At 44.2% G+C, this 24,235-nt stretch overlaps 1 protein-coding gene across 1 annotated transcript in view; it reads left to right on the top strand.

Moving 5' to 3' along the window:
* The window catches only part of FECH (ferrochelatase), a 30,964-nt gene extending 21,904 nt beyond the window's left edge, over positions 1 to 9,060 (top strand). The window contains exons 7-11 of the mRNA XM_074355158.1: positions 1,677 to 1,775; positions 3,607 to 3,714; positions 4,149 to 4,313; positions 7,054 to 7,113; positions 7,588 to 9,060. Of these exons, the coding sequence (XP_074211259.1) occupies positions 1,677 to 1,775; positions 3,607 to 3,714; positions 4,149 to 4,313; positions 7,054 to 7,113; positions 7,588 to 7,722 (567 nt within the window). The 3' untranslated portion in view covers positions 7,723 to 9,060. The remainder of the gene's footprint in view (positions 1 to 1,676; positions 1,776 to 3,606; positions 3,715 to 4,148; positions 4,314 to 7,053; positions 7,114 to 7,587) is intronic.
* The last annotated feature ends 15,175 nt before the right edge of the window (positions 9,061 to 24,235 follow it).

The raw sequence follows: 24,235 nt of genomic DNA, 5'->3' as shown, positions 1-24,235 counted from the left end.
ACCCTAAACTAAAACTAAAAATATTGTTAAAAACTAAAACTAAAAACCTTGTTTTTAATCTACATTTCTGCTTATTACAGGAAGTAATTACTCAAAATAGTCATTTTACTACTATTATCTAGCTGCTGGAATGTTTGGAGTAAATGTATGCTCCAGGCTTCTGATAGACTTCACAGTGGGCCTCCTTCACTAGGCTTTTGTTCAAAAATAATCTTTTCTGAGCATCCTTAGTTTCTGCAAAGACCACCAGAAAGTATTGTTTTTGTTTGTATCTTATCCTATCACATTGACTCTATAGGTAAATTATAAATTTTGAAAAGGAAGCTAACTCTCTAGGCACCATTTTGTGCCTTGGAGCATCAATATACCAAATTTTGCGGGTTCTGGAAAGATGAATAATACCCCAATATTTATTAGGGAATAATTTGCTCATCCTGTAATATTAACCACTGATATATCAAAACACCAACAAGTACAAATTTACATGGTTCTGGTAAATTGTCCTTTATAATATTTTAAAAACCTTTTTAATTTGGAAATAACTTCAAGCATGCAGAGAAGTTACAAGACTAAGAACAGTATGTAAGGAACTCTTGTCTACTGTTTATTCAGATTCACATATTAGCATTTATCCCACTTTATATTTGATGCTCTGTGTGTGTATGCATATGTATATCTATGTATAGATAATTTTTTTCTGAACCTTTTAAAAGATATATATACATATACAAATATATATACCTAAACAGCAGAGATATTTTTTTCTTCAACGATGATACAGTATTCAACGTGAGCAAATTTAACATTGATACTTAAAACTATCAAACCTACATTCATATCCCAATTTTGTCAGTTGACCCACTAATGTCCATTGTAGCATTTGCTTTGTAAGTTAAATGACAGAACAATTAAAGAGTGAGATGAAAGACAGCCTCTCAGATCTGGTATTCATTCCAGCACCTATTGATGTGAATCGGAAAGTGCCAAGGAGACGAAGGGAATTAACTGGTCTGGCGGACAGAGGTGTGGAGGAGGTGGCGGGACCTGCGTTCTAGCCCAGGTCCCGCAGACGCGACTGAATGGGCCCCCAGGTGGACCGCATGTTTCCCCCTCTGTGAATTTAATGAGACTTGTACAACCTCTCATCTGTTGTTATGAAGGTCATTATGGAGATTGACTCATCGAGGAAAAGACTGTAAAAATAGAACCGTATTTTCTTATTCCTCTCCTATTTCTGTCTAATGTATTTTAATGTGATATGCCTGAAAGCCAAACTCAGGAAGATTTAGAAAGACCCTGTAAGCTGTTTTCCTGCTAACCGAGCAAATGAGAGGTCTTAAAACAACTTCTCCTTCCCATCTGTGTTCCCTTTCCATCTGGAAGTGTGCCCTGTGCCTCCCAGGGGGACGCAGATCCAGAGCATTCATTTTCAATGAGCCATTAGCGAGCTTTAGAACTTTCCCATCAAATTCCCTCGGCCCCTGAAACCGTTATGAGCCATTTTGATGATGAACCAAAGCAAGAGACTGTACAGTTTGCAATTTTTAAAAAAGAGAGTCCCGCTGTTTGGGGGCTTCTCTGAGATTTTTGGTGTAACTCTCATTAAAAAAATATTTTCTTTTCTTTCCATGTCCTTCCCACTTCCTCCTTCCCCTCCTTTCTTGGTGTCCCTGCAGTGCTTTGCAGACCACATTCTGAAAGAACTGGACTGTTTTCCACCTGAGAAGAGACGTGAGGTGGTCATTCTTTTTTCTGCCCACTCACTGCCAATGTCTGTAAGTAAGAACGTTTTATTGGATGACCTAGTGGTAAAGGATTTCAAAGTGTGTAACGTGGACCCAGCTTCCCTCCGGTCTTCAGCCGAGTTCAAGGATGAAGTTGAAATTCTCAAACTGAACTCGGTGCTGATTTAACTAGACTCACTTCTTGAAAAATAATAATTCATTCAAATTTTAATATTGTGAATAGATGTTGTCTTAATAAATCCCTTTAAAATGGTAGCTTGAAGATCTATTCCAATATGAGAGTTTTTAATAAGTGGGACAGTTAAAAGAAGACAGTTGAAAGCTTTGCCTGGCCTGTTGAAGGGGCTCAGCCTGATGGTTCAGGGTGTTGAATTGTAGGGCCTCCCTATTCAGACAGCGCTTTCAGTCCCATTCTTTTGTCCTCAAGACTTGACAGGGGCTGTTTGAATTCCAGGAAGCGATTAATTTTGAATTTGCCCAGAGTGGGGACCACATTTTGGCAAGTGAATATTGAGTGTATCAAATTATGATCCAGTTGCTCCTTATTTTCTCACATTACACTGGGTGTTCATTAAAACACTGCTTCTGTGCTGTAGCTGTTGCATTTTTGGAAACAAGATTGGTGGAGCGGGTGTGCTGCGTGAGATACAGGAGTGCTTGGGAGAAGTAGCCAGTTTCATCAGCTCAGAACTAGCATTGCGCCCTAAAAAACATTGCTCTCAAAGCTGGAAAGGTGGTGGATCACATCTTCTTGGGTGCTAGTAAGGTTTTTAGCTCCAGGGTTCCCGGCATTAACCTGAGTGTCTGATCATCTGGGCCGCTCTTCTGACTGACCTGTACTGCCACCTGGTGGTCACCAGGGTGGAGCCCTTTGCGGCATTTCCTCTCCTCCCTCTCCCCTAAGCCCATTCTGCAGTAGGTGGTCGCTCTGGAGATCCATTTCTGTCTTCTGGAAGCCTGACTCTTGTATTTTAACAGGTGCATATTCTCTTCTCTGGTACCACGCAAACCCTTTTCACACGTCCATCCTCTTGCTCCGCCCTCATCCTTTCCCTAACTGTCCCGTGTGTGATGAGGCCATGTCTGAAGTGCCTGCAGGCAAGCTCTTGAGCTGGGAAAGGAGGAAACACGTTTTTATCTGTGAACAATCCCAGGTGCTGCCCCCTCTCCTCTCACCTCCCACCTCACTCACTTCCCTTTCTTCCCCTAAGGGACTGAGCATGCTGCATCCAGGGGTTTTTTTGCTACCCGAGGTCCTGGGTGGGACTGGGGAATCCCGTGAGGAGGAGAAGGAGAGGGTGGGGAAAGACAGCGGGGGCGTCGGTTGGCTCTGCCACAGCTCTTCTTTTCCGCTGCATTTGCATCTCATGACTTCTCCTCCTTAATGACTCACTCACCCTAACGTTCACCGCTTTTGTTCAGCTGGCCCACACTGACTCAGTAGCTCTATCCATTGTCCTTACATCACTCTTTCACTTCCATTTCTAAAATCAGCCACTCAGGTGACTGCTAAGAGTGAGGTCCCATCTCCCAGCTTTTCTGTATCATTTTCCCTGTTTCCAATGGGGAAACGAAGAAACCCATCCTCCACTGTGGAACATTGTCAATCTCCCATGAATATCATAGAACACAGAGTTTGACACATTCCTAGGGACCTTAGAGATGACTGAGTACAGTGTTCTCCCTTGGCCGAGGGACTAAATCCAAGGAAGCTTGGTGACTGAGCAGAGGATATGGTCATTAGTGCAGAAGACAAGGGGCAGTCTCCGGTCCAGGGCTCACGCCATCTCACCACACAGCCCATGGCTCTTGGAACCCTTCACAGTGTTGGCAACTAAACACCCGTGTGTCTCTGCTGCAGGTGGTCAACAGGGGGGACCCCTATCCTCAGGAGGTGGGCGCCACTGTCCAGAGAGTCATGGATAAGCTGGGTTACTCCAACCCCTACCGACTGGTTTGGCAGTCAAAGGTAGGTGGCTTCCACACATCCGCATGCTGTCAGCTCTCTTGAGGATGTTCATTTCAGGACTTATTTATAAAATGATCCAATACTGGCCCTTTCACGTGGACAGGATGTTCTGTAACCTGATTGCTCACACGAGCAGAAAGAACTCTGCAAGCAAATAAGATGCAGAGGAAACCAAGTGACTACTTCAACTCCACTGATTCCATTGAAATAATAGCTTACTTTTAGTTGCAATCACAGAAATTGTTATTTGTATTTTGCCAACTTCTAGAAGGATTCGAGCTTCATACAGAAGTGCCAAAACCTGCTAGAGCAGGTGTGAAAGCATGACCCTCAGTCTTAGGGGGAGGTGCGTGCGTGTCCGAGGTGGTGGGCTGGGGTGTGTCATAGACACGGGAGACGTGGCGCCTGTGCGCCTTCATCCTGCTTTCTCATAGGTGGGTCCGATGCCCTGGCTGGGTCCGCAAACAGACGAGGCCATCAAAGGGCTTTGTAAGAAGGGGAGGAAGAATATCCTTTTGGTTCCGATAGCGTTCACCAGCGATCACATTGAAACGCTCTATGAGCTGGACATCGAGTACTCTCAAGGGCTAGCCAAAGAGGTGAGTGTGATTGTTAATCCCACTGTGATTTGCTTTAAAGGGAAACTCTCTCTGTGACGATCTAATTGTATTATTTAAAAATATTGTCCAGCATATGTTTGCAGGTACTATGGCCTCACTCTTCTGAATGATACTTAATCTGAGTAGTGATCTCAGCACATCAGCCTAATTCCATGTGAGCCTTGGGAAAGTACTTTTGTGCTTTTGAGAAACCGGGGGCACCGTGGCAACGTCATTTGGTTTAGTTTGAGATATTGTACTCCTTGGAAGTAATAAAAACTACATCTCCTTAAGAAAAAAATAATTGTACTTCTCACCAGTTCGGAGGAAAAGAGCTTTATTGCTCTATAATTCCCCTTCGTCACCTGTTAGTGCCCTTTGCTCGGGCTGTTACACGACTTCGGGTTGGGTTGTGAGGTGTATGCGGGTCATCACCATTGGAGACTGCGGAGTGACACTGGAGCAGTGTGTGAAACTGTGCGACTTCCCTGACCTCTTTCATGCACTCACTTAATTGGCTGTTTGCTCCCATGTTGTGATCAACCTGCTTATTGAAATAACAAATACCATCCTCGTAATGTAATGTATGGATGTGATTGCCATCAGGGTGGAGAAAACTGCTGTTCACCCATCTCATGGCTCCCGAGGGCCAGTCTTAAACTTGAGTCCAGTTCATAGTGTTGTTTCTCTGGGAATTGTGGAAGCCTTGGGACCCAAGAAGCCCTTGCCCACTCATCTTCTGCCAGAACCCCTAGCCCTGGTCATCCCACATGTGATTGATGGAGGCCTGGCCTCAAAGGATACTTCACCCTCTCTGGGACTGGGTGGCAGGTGCAGGGCAGGGTGGAGGGTGGGCTGGGGAAAGTTTCAGCTGGCACTCAGTCCCACAGGTGTTTGTATATAGATGCTGGCCATCAGTCCCACGTGGATGGAGGTAGAGGCTGTGTAAGTTATTTGTCCGTAGTTCTGATGAATTTATGGGCAAGTTGTAATTGGCTAAAGTGAGATCATAGGGTTGTCTGTGGACTCCGTTTAGTGACGCCTCCTGCGTCCCAGCGTGCCCTTGGCTAATTGTGTCTTGCTGAAAAGACTGACTGTAAGCAAATACCATTCATACCAGTGTATTTGGAAACTAATTTTTGTTTGTATTGCATGATAATTCACATTCTAAATTATTCAACTGAAGCCATTCCTTAGTAATCAAATGGATTATTAGTGACTAATACGTAGGTCATACAGAGGATAAAGAAAACCACCTAGCTGCAATTTATCTCCTTATTTCGATGGGAGAATATACTGCGTGTAAAACTACAGACTTTCTCTAAAAAGTAGTTTGAAATTTTTGCCCAAAATACAGATTATTTTTTTTGATAAGTTAATTATTGCTTTTTGATAAATTATTGCTTTTTGATAATAAAAATAAAGAACTCAGGCAGTTCAGAGAAGTATGACGCAGTAGAATTCACTCAGAATCTTACCCCTGAGACGAATGTTGATATTTTGATAAAAATAAGTTCCCTTTTCCCTCTGCATGTGTGTATCTTAACAAAAAATGGTATTCTTCTACACACTTAATAAAAATGGTATTTTATTCATACTGTTTTGTAACTTTTTTTCTTAAAAATATATTATGGACCCAACTATATAAATCTAATTTGATCTATATAATTATTTTTTTTAACAGAGCCTTGATTAGCATACATTTAAGATGTTTCTCATTTTTTTACATTCATAAACTGCTCTGTAATAAACGTCATTTGCTTTTTTATTTTTCCAATTATTTTCTTAGAAAAAAATTCCTAGACATGGAAGGTGAGTGTTGATACAGATTTTATTGGATTGTCCTACAGAAATATATCCTTTTTAACTCGCCCATCAGCAGTGTTCGAGAACACCGGCCAACACTGGCTGTTCTGCTGCCTTTGACTTCTACGTGAAGTTTTAGAATATAATCTTTTTTTAAGTTGAGAGCTATGTGTCTGCTGCATCTCACCATTTCCCCCTTTTCGGTCTTCTGATGTTCATGCTTACTTAAAAGATAAAGCAACTGAAAAGCCATCAGCCTGTCAGAGGGGAGAGAGAACCTCACTGCCTGAGTAAATAGTAATTAGGTATTTCTCCGTTATTTGGGGGATAATTAGATGGAACTCACCGGATATTTTTGGAGAGAGGAGCAGGGATGGTTGTGAAACAATCCTTAGGTGTTTTGTTTTAGATTTTTCTATGGAAGAATATGTTTAAACACCCAGCTCTGCACTGGATCCAATCTAGGTTCAATATACATTAAATGAATTTACCTCTTTAGGCACTTGGAATCAAAGCATGTATAAAAATGTACATAATTAAAGCAACATTCTGCTTAGGTTGAGTCTGTAAAAGCCTGCATTAGAAAGGTAGAATTAAAAAAAAAGAATGGTAAGCAGATTTAAATTATTTGAATATTCTATCAAATACAACCTCAAAAATGGCTTGAAAACACAGCACCCACAGGAAGGTAATGGGGGAAGGGACAGAAATTGAAGAGCAATTTTACGGTAAAGAGGTGAAAAAGCAACACGTATGCCTGGTCCCGGGACTGCTTTCATTTCTGAGTATTCTGGGAACACATAGGTGGTAAGACGTTGAGTTGTGTGTGTGTGTGTGTGTTTTTGTAACAGTCAGTGTCTTTAAAAAAGAAAAAAACAAACAAAAAGAAAAATAAAATGTGTATGTTTTTCCTCCGTTTTCTCATGTGATTCAGTGTGGAGCTGAAAACATCAGAAGAGCAGAGTCTCTTAATGGAAACCCGCTGTTCTCTAAGGTATCCTCCGTGTTGCAGCCGTTTTAGTAGAACATATCGGAGGGCAGTCCTCTGAGAAACTCTTACAGAATATTGGTTTTCTCACTTATTAGAACATTTTGAGTTCCAATTAATTACAAAAATAAAATCGAATTCCTTATACTCTCGCTCTTTTTCCCTTTTGAGAGCCCCCATTTTCTCATTTCCACCCACCTACAGCTGTGTCTAATTCAAAACCTGCCTTTCAGAGACAACGTTCAGCAGGTGGGGTAAGAGGATTTCATTTTCTAAAATCTGTATTTTAAACTCTGCCCTAAGCTGAGCATTCTTAGGACAGGAAGACGTTATAGAATTTGGTTCCAAGGATTCATAATCCAGATGAAAAGAAGCCCCATGCCCTCGTGATGATCTGGGCAGGCGGGAGGGGGTGTGGGCGAGCAGCAGGCAGACCTCGCGCTTCTGACGGACCTTGCCCTCCTGTCGTCCGCCCCACAGGCCCTGGCCGACCTGGTGCACTCACACATGCAGTCCAAGGAGCTGTGCTCCACGCAGCTGACTCTGAGTTGTCCGCTCTGCGTGAACCCCGTCTGCAGGGAGACCAAATCCTTCTTCACCAACCAGCAGCTGTGAGCCGGGCCAGAGTACCGGTGGGATCAGGCGAACGCCCAGCCCCCTGCCACCTCCGAGGGAGGTGGAGGAGGGTGTATTTAGCGATCAATGGAGGAAGTTACATTAGCTGAGTTACAGCCTTTGGCCACCGATTGTGTGATTTCTTGAGGAATGGACTCTGAAATCCTTATTGAGGGCTTTTTATTTATATAGACCAATACAGTAAGCATTTATATTCCCCCTCTCGAGCTAAAGTTACTAGTTTGGAGTATCCACTTGAAATGAGTTTTAAAAATTTATCTTATGAGGCGCACAGGTACTTTCAATACCGATTTTGGTTTTATTGCGCAAAAAATCCCCTGCAAGGGTACAGAGTCCCCTCTGGGCTGTCACTGTGAATGAGATCTGTTTACAGTCTCATCCTTGTTTTTTTGTGAAGTGAACTTAGTTGAGTAAGTAAAATATAATTTGCAAAAAGAAATGTTACCTCCTCTTTCCCTAGGCCCTTGGGTACCAGAATGCCGGGCAGGTGATATGGTCGCCTACACTGGCTGCTTTTCCGGTGATGTCACTATTAATTGGTCATTTTGGTCCTGGTGTCTGGACCTCACTTTCCTCACCATCGAACCGAATCAGGTATAGATTCCAAAAGTGCTTTGAGATTCCCCAAGCGCACAGGGCTGAAAAATGTGTAGGAATCCATGCCTTGGTGTGAATCAGAGGTGCCACGGGAAGGGGGGCTCCGGCTGCTTTTTGTCTCCAGGGACAGGGAAACGCTGATGAAGGGCTTCGTGTTCAAGCTCCTCCCAGGACCTCGCTAGCCTTTCCTTTGAGCATCTTCATCTTGCTTGAATGTCCCCTTTCTGCATATTTGTTTGAAGAATTATTTTAAAAAGTCAACTATGTTGTGTAACCTCAAATTCTTTCTTAATTTATAATTTTTGTTACCAAAATTATATAACCAAGCTCTAGGAAATTTGGAAAATAGAGAAAAGGAGAATAGTTGTCTGCAACAACTGTTAATCATATTATTGTATTTCATGTTCGTCTTTTCCTGTGGACATTTTAGATGCCATTGTAACCTTGAACTTGTGAGTGAAAAGTTGTTCTAACAGTATTAGAATCGGATTTTCTACACCTGGATTTAAGTGGACTAAAAAAATCTCTGTTGGATCCATAATGAATTTGTAAGAATTATTTTCTCTTTCTTTTAAGCCCTAAAACATTGTTCTTCAAAAGAGCGTTTCTTTGATTTTTTTTTAAAGCCAGTTCATAAAGTGAAAGTATTAGAGGAGTCATAGATCTTCTATATTCAGGATTTACTATATTAATAAATATTACGACATCATTAAAGTTTTATCCAGTTTGATTCATGCTCTCTGTTAAATCAAAAGTAATCCAAATTAGCTAATAATCAAAATTATTTAATAAGAGGAATTTATTTTGTAATACAAGAAATGAAACATGCCACCCAGTTTAGTTAATAGTTTTCCCACACTGATAACGGCTTTGAAACTTGAGTAGCATCTACATTTTTTTCAAAAAATTGGTTTCCTATTAGTAGATTGTGTTTCCAGAAAAAGGTACAAGGCATTGATCATTGTTCAGAATTTTTCTCATCTGTTTCCATCTGCTTTGGGGGAACTGGATCCAAGGTCTATTTTGAGTGACTGTCCCTGGGGGAAGTGAACTCTGGGTTGGTGGCGTGGCGCCGGAAGGCAGGTCACACTGCAACCATTCTCTCTCCTTCAGGAAATTTGCTAAGGCCCTGCTTCACACCGACTGCTTTCGAGATGGATATGTGTTCCTTTGGAGATGTTGCAGAAAACTCCAGGAGCTCTTGCTAGGGTATCTGGAGGAAACTTTGGAAACAACAGTGACTAGGCTGTCTGGAATGACGTCCTTGATTCTGAGTTGGGACCAGCCCGGACTCCGTAGTGAGAGGCAAGGGAGGACTTATGGGGATCACTACCCATGGTATTTCTTGTCTTAAGAAGCGTTACCTTTGACTGTTCTTAACCAAAGATGGGGATGGGTCCATACCTGAGGGTAGCATTTGGTAGGACGAAATCAACAATTGCTCTTTTTAGAGCTAATGGTCTTTGAGAAATGTTACCCTGCTCGTCAACTTTGAAATACGAATGTTTGCCCTGGTAATTAGCAATGCACTGCTGGCAGTTTCTCTAAGCTGTGTTTCTGTACACAACCTGGCTTTAAATGATGAATCAACTTGCACAGCAGACTTGCAGGAGCTGTGATGGTGAGGCGGTCTGGCTTGCCAGGGTTATTATGAGGCTCAGATCACTAGATATTTAGCACAGAAGGAAGGAACTCTTCTATAGAATATGCATTCTGGAACTGCTTACCTTTTTAAAATTAAAAGAAAGTTTTGCACTCGAAGAAAATTTACTTCATATCAGGAGAAACGAAACATCATTAAAAGCCCTTTAAACGTACGTCCGTGGCTTGTTGATGCTGAGAAGTAAAAACCCATGACTCTTCCTTCTAGTACCTCAGTACCGAGTACATCTTTGCTCAAATAATCTCACAAACAGAATGTCACGAACTCTAGGGTTCTGTCAAATTTTTCTTTATGGCTCAAATTATTTAAACAATGACGATAATGTAGGTATGACAAGAAAATGGATTTTTCTGCCCCAAGTTGCCCAAACTAAGCCTTTCAGAAGGTACATTAACAATCTTAAATTTACATTAGGTCATTTACATGTTCAGCTGATTTTTAAAAAAAAATAGACTTTTTCTCTCCTTCTTGATTTCTTTTTGGGGAAAATACATTGATTTGGTGGAACAGATCTCAGAATAAAGTTGCTGCATTTTTTTTCCCCTCAGCTAATCTGTTCTCATAAATTGGGCATTTAATTCAAGAAATCCTAATTTAATGTATGCAAGAGAAATCACTTGCTCAATCTGATGCCATTCTATTGAGCCAAAATATGTTATTACCACCACAAGGGTGAGTCCACACCACTGAGTGGAGGCAGGAGTAAGACCTGTTCCCCATCCCAGAGTGTAGGTAACCCTGTGGGTCTGCGTGTACTCCTCCATTCTGGGTTTGGGGGTGGATGGGGTAAGGAGCCAACTTGTGTAGCTATAGCTGGAGGGCAGAATTTGAAGCTGGTGGCTGTAAGAAAGAACAAACACCTGTGCGCATGTGCACAAGTACGTGAGCCTGGACCCCTTGACCACATCTTGGTACTGCATCTCGAAGCTCTTAACCCAGCCTGCAAAACCCCTCCTGTCAGGATCCTGAAGATGGTCCAGGAACGTGCTTCTCAACATTGGGTAGAAATGTGAAATTCATTGAGACGTTCCAAGCTGGAAAAAGAGGATTCTGAGTGGACCCTAAGACTTTTGTTCTAAATTAAGATCATTCAGTTTCTCAGTCTTAATATGGGAATCCTTGGAGGAAGACAAAAGCTAATCATTTCTTTCATTTTTTTCTAAAAATTGTAAAATTAAAAATACTTCAAAGTCATGCCCCAGACTTTGTAAATATTCTGAGGAGTTTTGTTTTGATTGCCTAACAATTGAGATTCCTTTGCAAGAAGCCCCTTCAGTGACTTATCCCTGTCTAGGAGGCTTCCTGCGACGCTCAGATTTCTTTTTATAGAAGCTGGCATCATAAGGTTTCAGGGTACTTACATCAAATGGATTAAATCTCAATATCAGATGGCTCAAGAAAACTGAATTCTGCTTAAATCATTGCCATTGGAAATATTTAATCATGTCATACTTTTGTTGAAGTTCCCGTGTGCTCAGTTTCTAACATTCCTGACTAATTCAAGCAGCGGCACCTGAAAACTTGATCGTCACTTTTTCCCCTAGATTTCCTCCAGCTGGACACTTGTGTGATCTAATATCTGATCTTTGCCTTAAAAAGGCATGCTGCTTTTCACAACGCACTTCCTTTGGAAAGTGTGCCGAGCTATACGGCACAGAGCCGAGTGATGGGTACCGGTGGGCGCTCAGGAGAAATACGTCGATGCTGTCAGTATTCGCTGAGTGGCCCTAACATGACGAGCAGCAGCAGCAGTTGGTGCCCTTCAGCTCCCTGTGTGAGATGAGTCTTAGAAGGGCGCTGGAACGTGGGTGCCCCCCAGAGAACACAGTCATCCTCCCGGCTCCCGGGAGAGGAGGAAATGCTTCTGCTTTGGCTGTGGGAATCTTATTAAGCCTTTCTGCAGAGAAAAGGAAGTGGAAAACAAATACACCCTTGACAATCGGTTCCGTACAATGTACTCTGATAGTGCCGGCTTAGTCGTTTTGAGCTGAAATCATTAGCTTCCACTTTTAGCATAACAACTCCTGGCTAAATTAGTCTACGGTAAGCTATTAGAAGGGATGTCAGAATTAAAAACGTTTTTGGAAAAAAGCCTGGTTTGAACCTTTGTTATCAGCCCTTGGGCAGGACTCACCGGGTCCTATTTCTGGTCACTTGACAGCTGTCACTCTGATGTCCCAGGCCCCTTCTCAGCAGCCTGCCCCTGAAATGAAAACACACGGGCTGTCTTTTCTCCTTCCCACTCTCCCGCATGGGTCGAAGTTTTACTTTCCCAACATGTTAAGAAATAATAGATTTTGCCCTGAGAATTTGAAGTATTCTATATTTTTACCTTTTCCTTATTTAAAAAAAAATTGTATATGTGGGATGGGATTAACTGCACAGGCTTACACGCAGGGGGTTGCTGGCCGATTGTTAAAATTTCCAGTGGTTAAACATAGCAAGCATTAACAATGTTACATCTTACAATTACATTATGTTAAAAACAGAAGTAATAAATACTCAAAAATCATAATTTCCCAATTGCTTTACTATATTTTGTCATCTTTGTTCTAGAGGTGACTTGTGTTTATCATACCTCTGTAGTGAAAACGGCATATAGTGATGGCATTTTTTTCCAGCTTTGTTCAGTGACATCTTCTTGGTGGCTTGAAACAGGCTATAGAAGGGCTATTTACACTGGAAATCAGCAAATACTCTGTCTTAGAGTTTGCTTGTTTTGTTGATTACCTACACTTTTGTTGACTACCTAGAAAGTGCTGGAAACAATGTTTATGCATATTAAACGTTGTCATGTCTGTATCCATGACATTGTGAATAGCACAAAAAGCTTAAGGGAATATTCTCCCATTATGTGAAAACTATTATCTGATTTATCCAAGTGAACTTTTGACATACAAAGAAGTTATTTCACATGTGTATTATTCATGTAAACAAAAACATCAATATTCAGGTCAGAACTATATAGGCTGGCTACAGTTACAAGAGTCTGGTAAAAATCAACAAAAGCATTCTTTGAGAATCGACTACACGGAATTTACAGCCAAGAGTGCTGTGTATTTTATTATTGTCAATGGTGTGTCCTGTATCTTTAATACTGGGAAAATTTATAATAAACATATACACATATATACATAGATTGTCTTTTCAGAGAGCTGGTTGGTGACCATTTACGAAAACACTATTACCTAAAAAGGAACTTTTCTGGGATGGTACATATACTTTCCTGGGATGATGGAAATAGTACATGTGGATTGCATATTGCACTGTTCCCCAGGTTCGTTCTAGAGAAAGAGGCAGCTCTCTCTGTAGATCATGGTCTATTGAGAATGGAAGCTGTCCCATGGTGACTAGTTATTTTAATCTTTTTAGTAAGATTCCAGTTGTCTCCCAAGAAATCCCATGGGCCTGTGGTACTAACAGGTCCCTAAGACGCGAGAGTCTCCCTCTCCTGCTCATCTGCAGCTGGAGGGCTGGGTGGAGGTGCACCTCTGCCCCTTCCTCAGCCCCAGCCACTTGTCTGAGAATCGCAGGCTGCACCGGGCACTTGTTCAGGTAACAAACCACTCCTTCCTAAGGCTGGCAGCGGCTCTCTGCATGCCCCTCCTGTTTCACAGGGGCCTCTTTGCACGCCCATTCCTCCAGGAGGTCAAACTTTCTGAGGACCATGGTAGTCAGAGAGAAGGCGGCAGAGTGCTGAGTCCAGAGCTGGCCCCAGGATGCCGCCCTGTGTCCTCGCCCATCCCAGAGCGACCTTCTCCCTACAGTGTCAGCTTCACACCCTAGTGCCTCTGGTTTCACAGTTCCTGTTTTTTCCTGAAGCAAAGCCAACTTTTCTCAGGACTGGGCTCTGCAGATGACAAGCAGTTTCTTTCATTTGTGTCTTGTGTCGAGTCCGTGACACCAAAGGAAAAAACTGTGTCAAATGGTGAATTCCACCCTCTCCTATGCCTCACAACTTGACCAAGACAGCGACAGCCACTACGTGCGGCCCTTTCACTCTGCGCTTCTGCGATGCTTTCTTTTGCCTCCAGCCCCGTTATCCTTTGCCGGAATCCCTTGATCCTTGGGAGCTGGGGGTGTCTTCAGGGATTTATGCCTGATCTGTTTAACATCCCGCAAAGGCCCAGTACCCAGCTGAGCCTGGCGGTGCCACCCTGCAGAGAAGGTCAGCCTGGTCTTCCCTTCTTGAGAGCTGATCGTCTCTTCGGGAGCAAGCTCACACATGTGGCAGCAGCTGTACAACACGAGGTCGCATTTGAAGGGTGTGTGGCAGCTCGGTACAGTCACTTCTCAAAGAACTTTAAATGGATTCCCCCAGACTAAGGATGCGCCCCGCTGGATGCTTCTGCCCATTATCTCTGTCTGCATCAGCACCATCTGGACCAAGTTATCCCCTGATCAAGTTTCAGTCCCTGCTGAGTTACCCACAAGTGCAGAAAGAGCAGAGCTGGTCCGTGCAGCACCAGGGGAAGTGGCCCGAGGACTGGGAGCCGGAGCAGAGGCCAGCATGCTGCCCCGCCCTACGGCCCCAGGGAGCAAGGCCAAGGCCATGGAGTGTCCCACGTGGACCCAGCACCTCGGTGGAAGGGGCCGCTCTTGTCTCAAATATCGTTTGGGCCCATCAAGTTTAGAAATGTAAAAAGTGCACTGGACACCTTTTCTTTGAAGAGGACACAGCAAGAGGAGACAAATTTAAGTGTCTGCAAGACGGGTGGATAGTAGGCAAATTGGCAAGTTCATAAATATTGAAATGGTTTTCTGGATAACGTGACAGCATTTCAAAACAATGTCCAGATCCTGCTGTAGTCTCTTCAGGCATAATTTTGTTTAAAGGAGAGTCTGGATAGTCAACCGTCATTTTAATATGTGGATTTCTGTTTCCAAGACAACCCAGCAGTGTGCTGAAAACTGTTAAAAACTGGCCCTGCCGGGGGGAGAAAAGGCCCTGATGGGTAGGGTTTGCCGATTTCCATGGTGTAAACACTGCCACCTCTGCCGACTCCCAAGCTGCCTTTGTGACGTCACTGAGGGCAGAGCTGGGCAGAGATGCCAACAACTGGCTTTCGTGAGCCAGCAAGAGCCAGCCCCATCACAGCGCGGACAATCCCTTGTCGGAGACTTTGCTTTCCATGTACTCTGGGATGTTCCCCTGCCACGCACTCCCTTCCTGTCCTGAGCAGAGCAGAATTCTGGAGAACCTAAGTGCTCATGGCGGGAGAAGCCAAAGCAGGAATGAGGCAGGTTACTTTGAGAGGCTCAGATGCAGCAGTTGGAGCTGCGTCCCCCTCAGTCGGTGGGAGAGCTTGGAGCAGCGGGCCAGTGGTCCACAGCCCGAGCATCCCTTCTCCAGAGAGACCTGCGAGCTGCCCGGCGAGGCGCAGTGGGGGCGGGGGGGGGGGAGCTGGGATCTTTGTACCATTCCCTTTAATTTCTTTGTATGTTTGAAAATCCCCAGAATTCTAAAACACCTGCTCTGGCCACCTGTCAAAAGGCTGCCGTGAGGGTCAGCTGAGACAACGCATGTAAAACCACATTGCACTAGACTAGAAAGGGCTTTGTGTGTGTAATAGGCTATTATTAAGTTAGTTCACACCTATGAGTATTTGGACACTGTACTTGAATCATCACTTTTAAAAGACATTTCTTATAAGTTAAAAGAAATTAAAACGTAAGATAAATAAAGGGAAAAAAATCACCTGTTATCATCTTACAGCACTTTGACGAATCTTATCACGTATATTTTATGCATAAATCTGTAAAAATTTATAAAATTTTACTTTAAATTTATAAAAATATTCGTATTGTTTCTACTCTTTATATTGCTTATTGAATACTATGTCATGGACACATTTTATTTGTCATTACATATTCTTTTACAGCATAGACTTAAATGTCTGTACAAAATCATACTGTTTGGATACACTGTGATTTGTTTACCACTTCTCACTTATTGGACAGTTTTATTATTTTTTGCTCATATTTGATACACATCCTTACAGACAAAATTTTTAGGCATAGTCTGCAACCATTTCCATAGGAAAAAACTCCTAGAAGTGGGTTTTCTGGACCAAAGGATATTTTGGCAGATTTTTTAAAAAGTGTTAAATGAGATCACATGCATAATGTGTTTAGAACGGTGCTTGATGTGTGTGTGTGTGTGTGTGTGTGTTCAAGGCCCAATAATTGGTAGTGATTATTGACTCTTGCTATTCATTTGGTTCGCAGATGATTGCTGTCTTGTTCTCAGTGTGACTTTATTCTGGGAGGTGGGATTTTTCTGTGTTGTTTTCTCTGGGAGCGTCGTGAAGAGACTGTGCTGGCAGGACGGAGGTTATCCTGGAAGTTTAGAGAGCCCGCGGAGCCTCCAGGAATCAGGGATCAATTCTCTAGTCCTGCCTTTTATGTTGCTTGTTGCGTTTCCTTTTGGCCACTTGCCCTGAGAAGGTCGTGGGTTGAGGGAAAAAGAGACAGACTAGAAAGCTGTCAATCCTTATTCATCAGTAACTTTGCAAAGACTCTGAATGTCGGGAGAAAGTGGAGTTTCCGGTTAAAACAACTTGGGGGATTATGTGTGGATTTCACTTGCCCTTTACGCGTCTGCAGGTACCTGAGTGTTGCCTGTGTGTGTCCCTCCCGCCCCCGCCTGGCTCTGAACCGGCTCCCAGAGGGCAGAGCCGTCCGTCAAAGCCAGGCAGGCGTCCAGCTCAGGTAACCACTGCACTTACACAATTCTCCCTTTAAGAAAGGTCAGCGGGGAATGTGTTCCCTCCTGTTTCTACGCTTCTGAAGATTTTCATGGCCACGCTAACCCACTGCGGCCCTGGGCCAAGGCCAAGTTGCCCATCAATATTGTAGAGTAGCGGTGTTATAAAATTTATGGAAGACGCACAAAGGACAATTCCCTGAAGTGACCAGCCCACTGAGAGGGGATATTGGCTAAAAGGAGATTTCCCACTTTGAAACGGTGTGAGAGTGAGTGCCCAGCTGGGGAGACCATTTATATGCATGAGCTCAGAGCTTGGGGGAGAAGGAAATCTGACCTGGTTTCAAATCCCACCTACAACTGTTAATTTATTTGGTTATCTATTAACAGTCTCCTGGCAGCTTACTTTTATGTTGAAAATTAAGTGCTTGATTGATTATTTTCTAGAACAGAGATGGGATGTTGTTCTATACTTAAGCCAAGCCATTAGTGGGCTCTCTCATTACCAATCTCTTTTCCTTCCTTTCTTGGTTCATTTTGCGTGTGTGTGTGTGTGTGTGTACACGTACATGTACATGTTTGTGCACCTGAAGTTTGGGAGAGTGGAGGTGGAGGAAAGGAGTCTTTGTTCTGAAAGTAGAGGGAAGCTGGGCTTATATACCTTCCCCACACTACACATCCACAAGGATTTTCCAATGTCCAAGGAGAGGTGCTTAATTCTCAGCATAACTCACAGGTAGAAACAGAGTCCCAGAGAATTTTTTATTATGATGATTTCATTTCATTAAAAATTTTAGCATAGGACCTTTTGTTTTTAGAAACCGCAACTCTCCCTTTATCTGCTTTAGAATATGTTGAGGAGGGTACAGCTCAGTGGTAGAGCGCCTGGCTTATCATGCATGAGGTCCTGGGTTCAATCCCCAGCACCTCCATCTAAATAAATAAATGAAAACCTAATTACCTCCCCTCCAAAGAAAAAGTTTAAGAGTATCTTCTTTAGAGGAATCTTCAAATATTTCCATCTTCCTCAGATTTGCTTCTGATGATTGGAACTCTTATTTTTTTCAATTGGGTTTTAAAAATATTAAATAGGTACTAAAATGTGGGTCCCACTGTTCAGGACACATTTCTATTAAACAGTCATGCTCCTGTTCAGATACAGTTAAAAATAGAGTCACCCCTGGCAGGGAAAAGACAATTTGAAACAACGTTAAAAGGAGGAGGTGGATGAGGCAGAGCAGAGAGAAATTCTTCCAGATGGAGGGTCTGAGATGAGGATCTGGAGGATCCCCATACAACTTTCGGCTTCACTATAGAAGAGGACACATTTCTTTCCTTATCTTTTAAAAAGAAGACACATTTTGTTTGCAAACTGAATCTTCATTTAAAAGGATAAGGCACTTTTATTTTTTTTCCTTCCCATGTTCTGGTCTCTGAACAGAACTTTGGCTCCTACAAAGTTGTTCTGCAAAGTTCTCAAGATCTGTTTCCCAGCATCAGCGTTTTGCCTGGCTAAGCTCGATACACACACGTAGGTGTTTATTTTTTTTACAGAAATAAAATCTCAGTAGTAATGAGCATGGGAGCCCCTCCTGTTCAGTGCCCTAACTATTTGAATCATATTTCTCAGCAATTCAGAAATTAGTCTGACCTTTGCTCAACGTCGTGTGTGCCAGGTATTCAGGGCTGTTTGGGACAATCTGTGTAGTGTGGGAGCTGACATTTGCGCTGCAGAATGTGACCTGCTTTGTGGGACCAACCTTTCATCTATCTGACAAGTCCTCGTCTTTCTTATTGGCGGTCAGCTCTACTGCCTCTTGGCCCGTTTCTGAGGGGGGTTCTGGTGGCCAAGGAGAAAGCCCTTGGCCTTTGATGGCCCTCACACATCTGTCCAGAGCAGGCTTCGCCACTGGGCAAACCTTTGGAAAGGAAAGTGCTTGATTTTCAATTGATGGTGGAGTGTTGACCGTCGTGCACGTGAGTGTGTGTGTGTGTGTGCACACGTGTGTGTGTGTTTGTATGGGGGCAAGAGGAGGGGGAGGAAGCCAATTTATAAATCACATGTTGCAAATCCTTTCACTCTGAGCCAGCTGTAAACTCATTTCTTTGCTCTTCTCAAGCTCTGATTTATGTGCTGGGATCGGGGGTTTGCGTCCCTCCTTCCGGCTCTAAGTTTGGATTTAGCCGGCTGCCCCATAAAAATGTTTGGTGATTTGCATGCCCTGGGCTGATGGAGGTGCATTCTTCATATGCCCATTTTTAGATGGATGGTCTCTGTGGGCCTCTGCCCTTTTGTTTTCTGGGGTTCAGAGGTTACATCAAAAACCTCCCTGCCTGCTGCCTGATGTGACCTTTGAACTCCAAAGGGCACAAGATCAGGAGGCCGTAAAATCAGGCACAAACACTAAAGGTGTCATTCTGATTGTCCTCTGAGGACAGGAGTGTAGGGCTGGGTCACGTGATTCTGGGTGGAGGGACGACTGAGAGAGCAAAAAAAGCAGGGAACGCTGAACATCTGAATCTCAATCCATGGGCAGGAAGGATGTAAAAGAGCCTCGGGGGATGGCGTTACGCAAATTGCTAAAAATGTCAGCTGCATCTTTCTCCGCCATTTCTGGTGGGACAGCCCCGAGACCATCCAGTGCGCCAAATCTGCAGCCTGCTGGGCGTAAGATGTTGGCTTTTAATTGTGACACCACAATCAGGCTCACTGTCCTGTACGCTGCCTGCCCGGCCGGCATGGAGGCAGCAGGAAGCTGTCGGGAGAGGGTCTGCGTGCTGGCATTTGGTGCTCAAACTCTCAGGAAGGACACAGCAAAGCGAGGCTGAAATCTGAGAGCTGCAGCCTGCACGGCTCGGAAGGAACAGTTCTATATTAGCTATTGGCTTTTTTTTTTTCCCCTCAAAGGGGAAGAAGCACTGGTCCAGTGTCAAACCTCCCAAGAGTCTATCATTAGAAAGTGGACAAATCTATTTGGAACAATGATGCAGATCTCCTGGTGGCTGGCTAGCACTGCGGGGCAAACCAAAACAAACAGGCAAGGGAAGGGCAGTGGGGCCCCGCAGAGTCCATGTTCCTGGACACCAAATACACTATCCAGAATACTCTAAAACCATAAACGGGCTTCTGCTTATTTTTGCAGAGGTGTCCAAGGTCTCTCAAAAAATGCATGTGAGGCTCATTTGCATCCCTGGTGGCAGGGAAACCTTCCACAGCAGCAGAAAGGAGCAGGAAGGTTCCGGGCCTGGCTCGAAACCTACAGCTGCAACTCAGCTGCCGTTGTGGGAAAAAGCCCCTAAAGGGGATGAGAAGTAGGGGAGGGAAGCCGGGGGACAGCGACCCCAGGACCAAGACACCCCGGGGGCATCTGTCCTCAAATGTTGTTCTCCTACCCAAACTGAGAGGAGGGAAGGGACATTTTTGAAAGGAGAAGAGAGGTATGGAAATCTGAGCTCTGCTCTTGAGGGCACAGAGAGGGACGCATCTGGCCGGAAACTCTGACCGGAGGCTGTGGGTTCCAAGGCCTTAGAGGGCCAGGAAGATGTCTGAGAATTTTAGGCTGAATACTTGAGAGTCAGGAATGAAGGGTCCAGGAGAGGGACATGGGGAGCCTGGGCCTGACAAGAGCCCCAGGGGGAGGATGGCTGTCACAAGGGCTGCTGGTTCATCTCAAGTTGGGGAGGGATTTGCAAATGTGGGGAAAGAATGCAGGAAGGACAATTTCTCTGGAATGACTAGGATTTATACTTACTCTAGGCCCTGGGCATTCAGGAATTAGCTCCTGGGAGGAGCTGAGCTGCTGGAACAAAACTCTTGTCTGTCTCTACCTCTTAGAGTGGATATTTTGAAGGTGGGGCACAGTTCCTGTGTGGATTGACTGAGTTTTGAGGGTTTGATGTACCAATGTCTCTGAAAGGTGGCATCTTCCCAGGTCTGAGACCCAGTCTCCTGTCTTGTCTGATCACCTGCCTCGTCTCTTGGCATCTGCTCTGTGAAAGGTCAGACCTGGGTTCTTGTCCTTTCTTGGATCTGGACCAGTGGCAGTTTAAGCCCCCAAGTGACTCTGGTTTGCTCATCGGAGAAGGAAGTCACCCTGGAGGGGGAAGGGTGTAAATCCCAAGACTATAGGGGAGTAATGAACAGAGGACAATTTAGATTGGGGAGAGCTGCGGGAGCAGGGTAAGTAGAGGGCTGAGGACAGCTTCTGGGGGGCCTGTTTTTCACAGTGGGGTAGGGGAAGATGCTCCTTCAAGTTGCCTTGGTCTGTGGGCCTGCCGTGTGCTACTTGCCTTCTCCACTTCTTTGAAGCCCACCTTTCCCCTAAAAGACCTGGTTAAATACCTCCACCTCCAGGAAGTCTTCCTGGACCAGCCAGCGCGGAGTGGGCTTTCGTTTCTGATCACTTGGAGTACCATTCATTCAGTATGTGTTATGCTGGGTTTCCTATTGTCAATTAAATAGACTGCACATGGGCATGTGTATTTCTGTGTGTTTATCTACATCGACATCGAAAGTCCTTCCGCAGCTTAATTAAAGTCTCCTCCAGAGCAGGACATTTGTCTTTCCTCTCATTCATCCCCCTCTCTAAAAATATTTCTTGGTTAATTGATGTATTGACTTCTCGGGTACACCACACATCTTCCTGTGATGGGCATTCCTATTATTAGAAGCTGAGCAGGAGAATGCTGACTGCAAATCCTCCCCAGGCTCCCTACCGCAATACTCCATGGACGTGCAGAATATCCACACAAACGACAGCAGTGCCACGTCGCTTCCACGCCGCGGTGCTTTTGGAGGGCCTAGGGCGTAAGAGTTCGGTTTTGGTGGGTGTAGAGGGTGAATCAGGCCGGACAGGTAAGGCTGTGACACCTGGGCCCCACCCTCAGAGATGCTGATGTAAGTGTCCTGACCTGAGAATCTGGCATTAAGTACGTCTTACAAGCTCCCCAGATGGCTCTACTTGTAGCCAGGGTTGGGGGCTGCTGCTCTGTGTGGTGAAGACCATCTCCTGGCCCCTGTGCTTACCCATCACAATTTGCACCTGCTCGGATCTGCAGTCTCTGAATCTCAATTCCAAATTAATGGCAGAGGACATTTGATTGGCCAAGCTTGGGACTAGGGTCCACTTTAGTCCAATGGGCCATGGTAGGGTGGGGTTGGGTTGCGAGGGATGAAGACACAAATTATCAACCTGGCTATTGCTACTCCTTTAAATTTGGAGTCTATTTCCAAAGAGTGGGAGGTTGTGAGCTGGACAGACATCCCCAGAGATGACTAATACAGCTCCTATGCCAATATGGTATCAAACTCTCCTGCAACTATTTTGAGGTCTGTGAGCTCTTCAAGGATGGAAACCCTATGTATTAATCAATTGGGGAAACCTTATGTATTAATCATGTTTTTAATTTTCTATATTGTATGATGCTTTGACATCTTAGGGCCTTACAGACCATGGAGAGACTGCCCCTTCCACAGCGAGCTAATTCCTGGAGCTAGCAAACAGCCGTCTTCAAGCATGCCTTTGATATGCACACCAACTGATCCCAGGTCCATCCACCCCATTCGCCTCCTTTCATCAGGTTTTGGAGGTCCAGGACATTATCCCCCTGTCCTAAATCACCCCAGGATTGGGCACCGGACAATGAGGGCAACCCAGATTCTGCAGTTCTTCAAACTATCCAATCCCAAGCTTCCTTAGCTTCTTACCTTGCCTCACCCATTCCTTCTCATGAAAACCACCAACAGAGACACTTGTCCTTTCTTTCCTCACTCCTTCTGCCTCCTGACCACCCCTGGTGTGCCCTGTACACTGTGGCATGGTGTGCACCGTCCTCTTGGGAAATTGTAAGTAAAAACTATCTTCTTGGTTTTTTTCCTTTTTTTTTTTTTTTTTGGTTTAACATTTGTATTCACTCATATGACAACCATGCAGAGCATCTTACATAATACTTTTGGCATCCCAAAAAATTCCTTTGTACTCCTTCAAAGTCAATACCCACATACCCAGAGGTAACCCCAATTCTGACTTGTATAAGTTTTACATATTCTTGAACCTCATATAAATGGAACTGTTTTGTCTCTGGCTTCCTATACTCAACATATGTCTGCAATTCATCCATGTTGCAAGTATTTGTTGCTTATTCCTTTTTTTATTGCTGTGTAGTGTTCCATCGCATCGGTATAAAATATATAGGACTGGCTTGATGAAAGACAAACTGTCTTTTCAGTAGTTATCTCCTGATCTCTTGGCCTCAATGTGTATGAATTAAAATCAAAATCTTTGGTACATTTTAAAACACCCCAACAACTGGCACAGTTCCTGCCACATAGAAGATGAATGAGAAATATTTGTTGAATTGAATGGATTAACTTGGATGGATGCATGGATAGATGAGAGACCCCTGAGAATTTCGTGGGGCACAGGTGTGACATTGTATGTCTGATCCAGCCCTGGTGATGGATGCCTGTGCCTCTTCTCTTGTGCTCCCTCCTCTGTCATAAGAAGAACCATAGGTTATTACAGTGGAAAAACAGAATGGAGGGACCAAGTGACTCCCTGGAAAACAGCAATCAGACTGAAGACCCAGGACAGAAGAAAAGGTGTGAGTTCAGAGTCCGTGAGCTTGTGGGAGTGCTTCTTGGTGTTTGCAAATAGAGATGATGAATGAGTTTGTTCTGACATTTGTCACCGTGCCAGCCTTTCTCTACCCTTCTCCTCACATTCTCTCTCCAAGATAGAAGATGCTTGGCACCAAAGAACTCTTTTCCCTTCCGGTCAAAACTGGGGAAACTGACAAACTCGATGCTGGTTCATTAGAGCCCTCGATGAATTATGGGACGTAGAGGGCAATCGTGACTGGAGCACAGTTAATGAACCCAGGACCTCCAGTGATGGATGGATGGATGGAAATGAACATTAATCTACTCTCACTCTCTCCGATGATGTCATTTTTAACCAACCGTGAACATCACCCAGAAGCCAACCCGGAGCCAGAGCAGTGACAATGGGGGTGGGGTTGCCGAGGAGAAATGTGCACCAGATTTCAGGATCCTGACAGTTGGGCCTGCGATGAGTTCATTTAAATGCTCCGTTTAGCTCTTGAATTAAAACAAGACAGGGCTAAAACTTTAATCAATCCAGTGCAGCCGCCACACTCAGGCATGAGCAGGGAATAGAATGAAGGTCACAGGAGAAGTCCAGGAGAGAGAATCTGACAGTCTGTGCAGATGAATGGGGTTATGCCAAGTGGCCTTTGAGATGAAAAGGAGGCCCAGGCCGGCAGTTCATTTAGAACAGGAGTGGCAATCTGTCTATAGCTGGTGCCAGATTCCTGATCCCTGTTTTTCTAGAGCATGCAGGGGGGGGTGTGTGTGTGTGTATGTGTGTGTGCGTGCGCGCACGTGTGTGTGTTCATTTACCTGAGTGGAAAAATACATAAGAAACTGCTAAAGAACCTAAACAAAATCCCTCTTCCATCATGTTCACCTAATTAGAGACTTATTTACAGTAGTTAGCAACTAATTT

This window comes from Camelus bactrianus, chromosome 30, assembly GCF_048773025.1.
Source record: "Camelus bactrianus isolate YW-2024 breed Bactrian camel chromosome 30, ASM4877302v1, whole genome shotgun sequence".
Lineage (NCBI taxonomy): Eukaryota > Metazoa > Chordata > Mammalia > Artiodactyla > Camelidae > Camelus > Camelus bactrianus.
The sequence above is the reverse complement of the archived record's forward strand: the minus strand, read 5'-3'. Positions and strand labels throughout refer to the sequence as shown.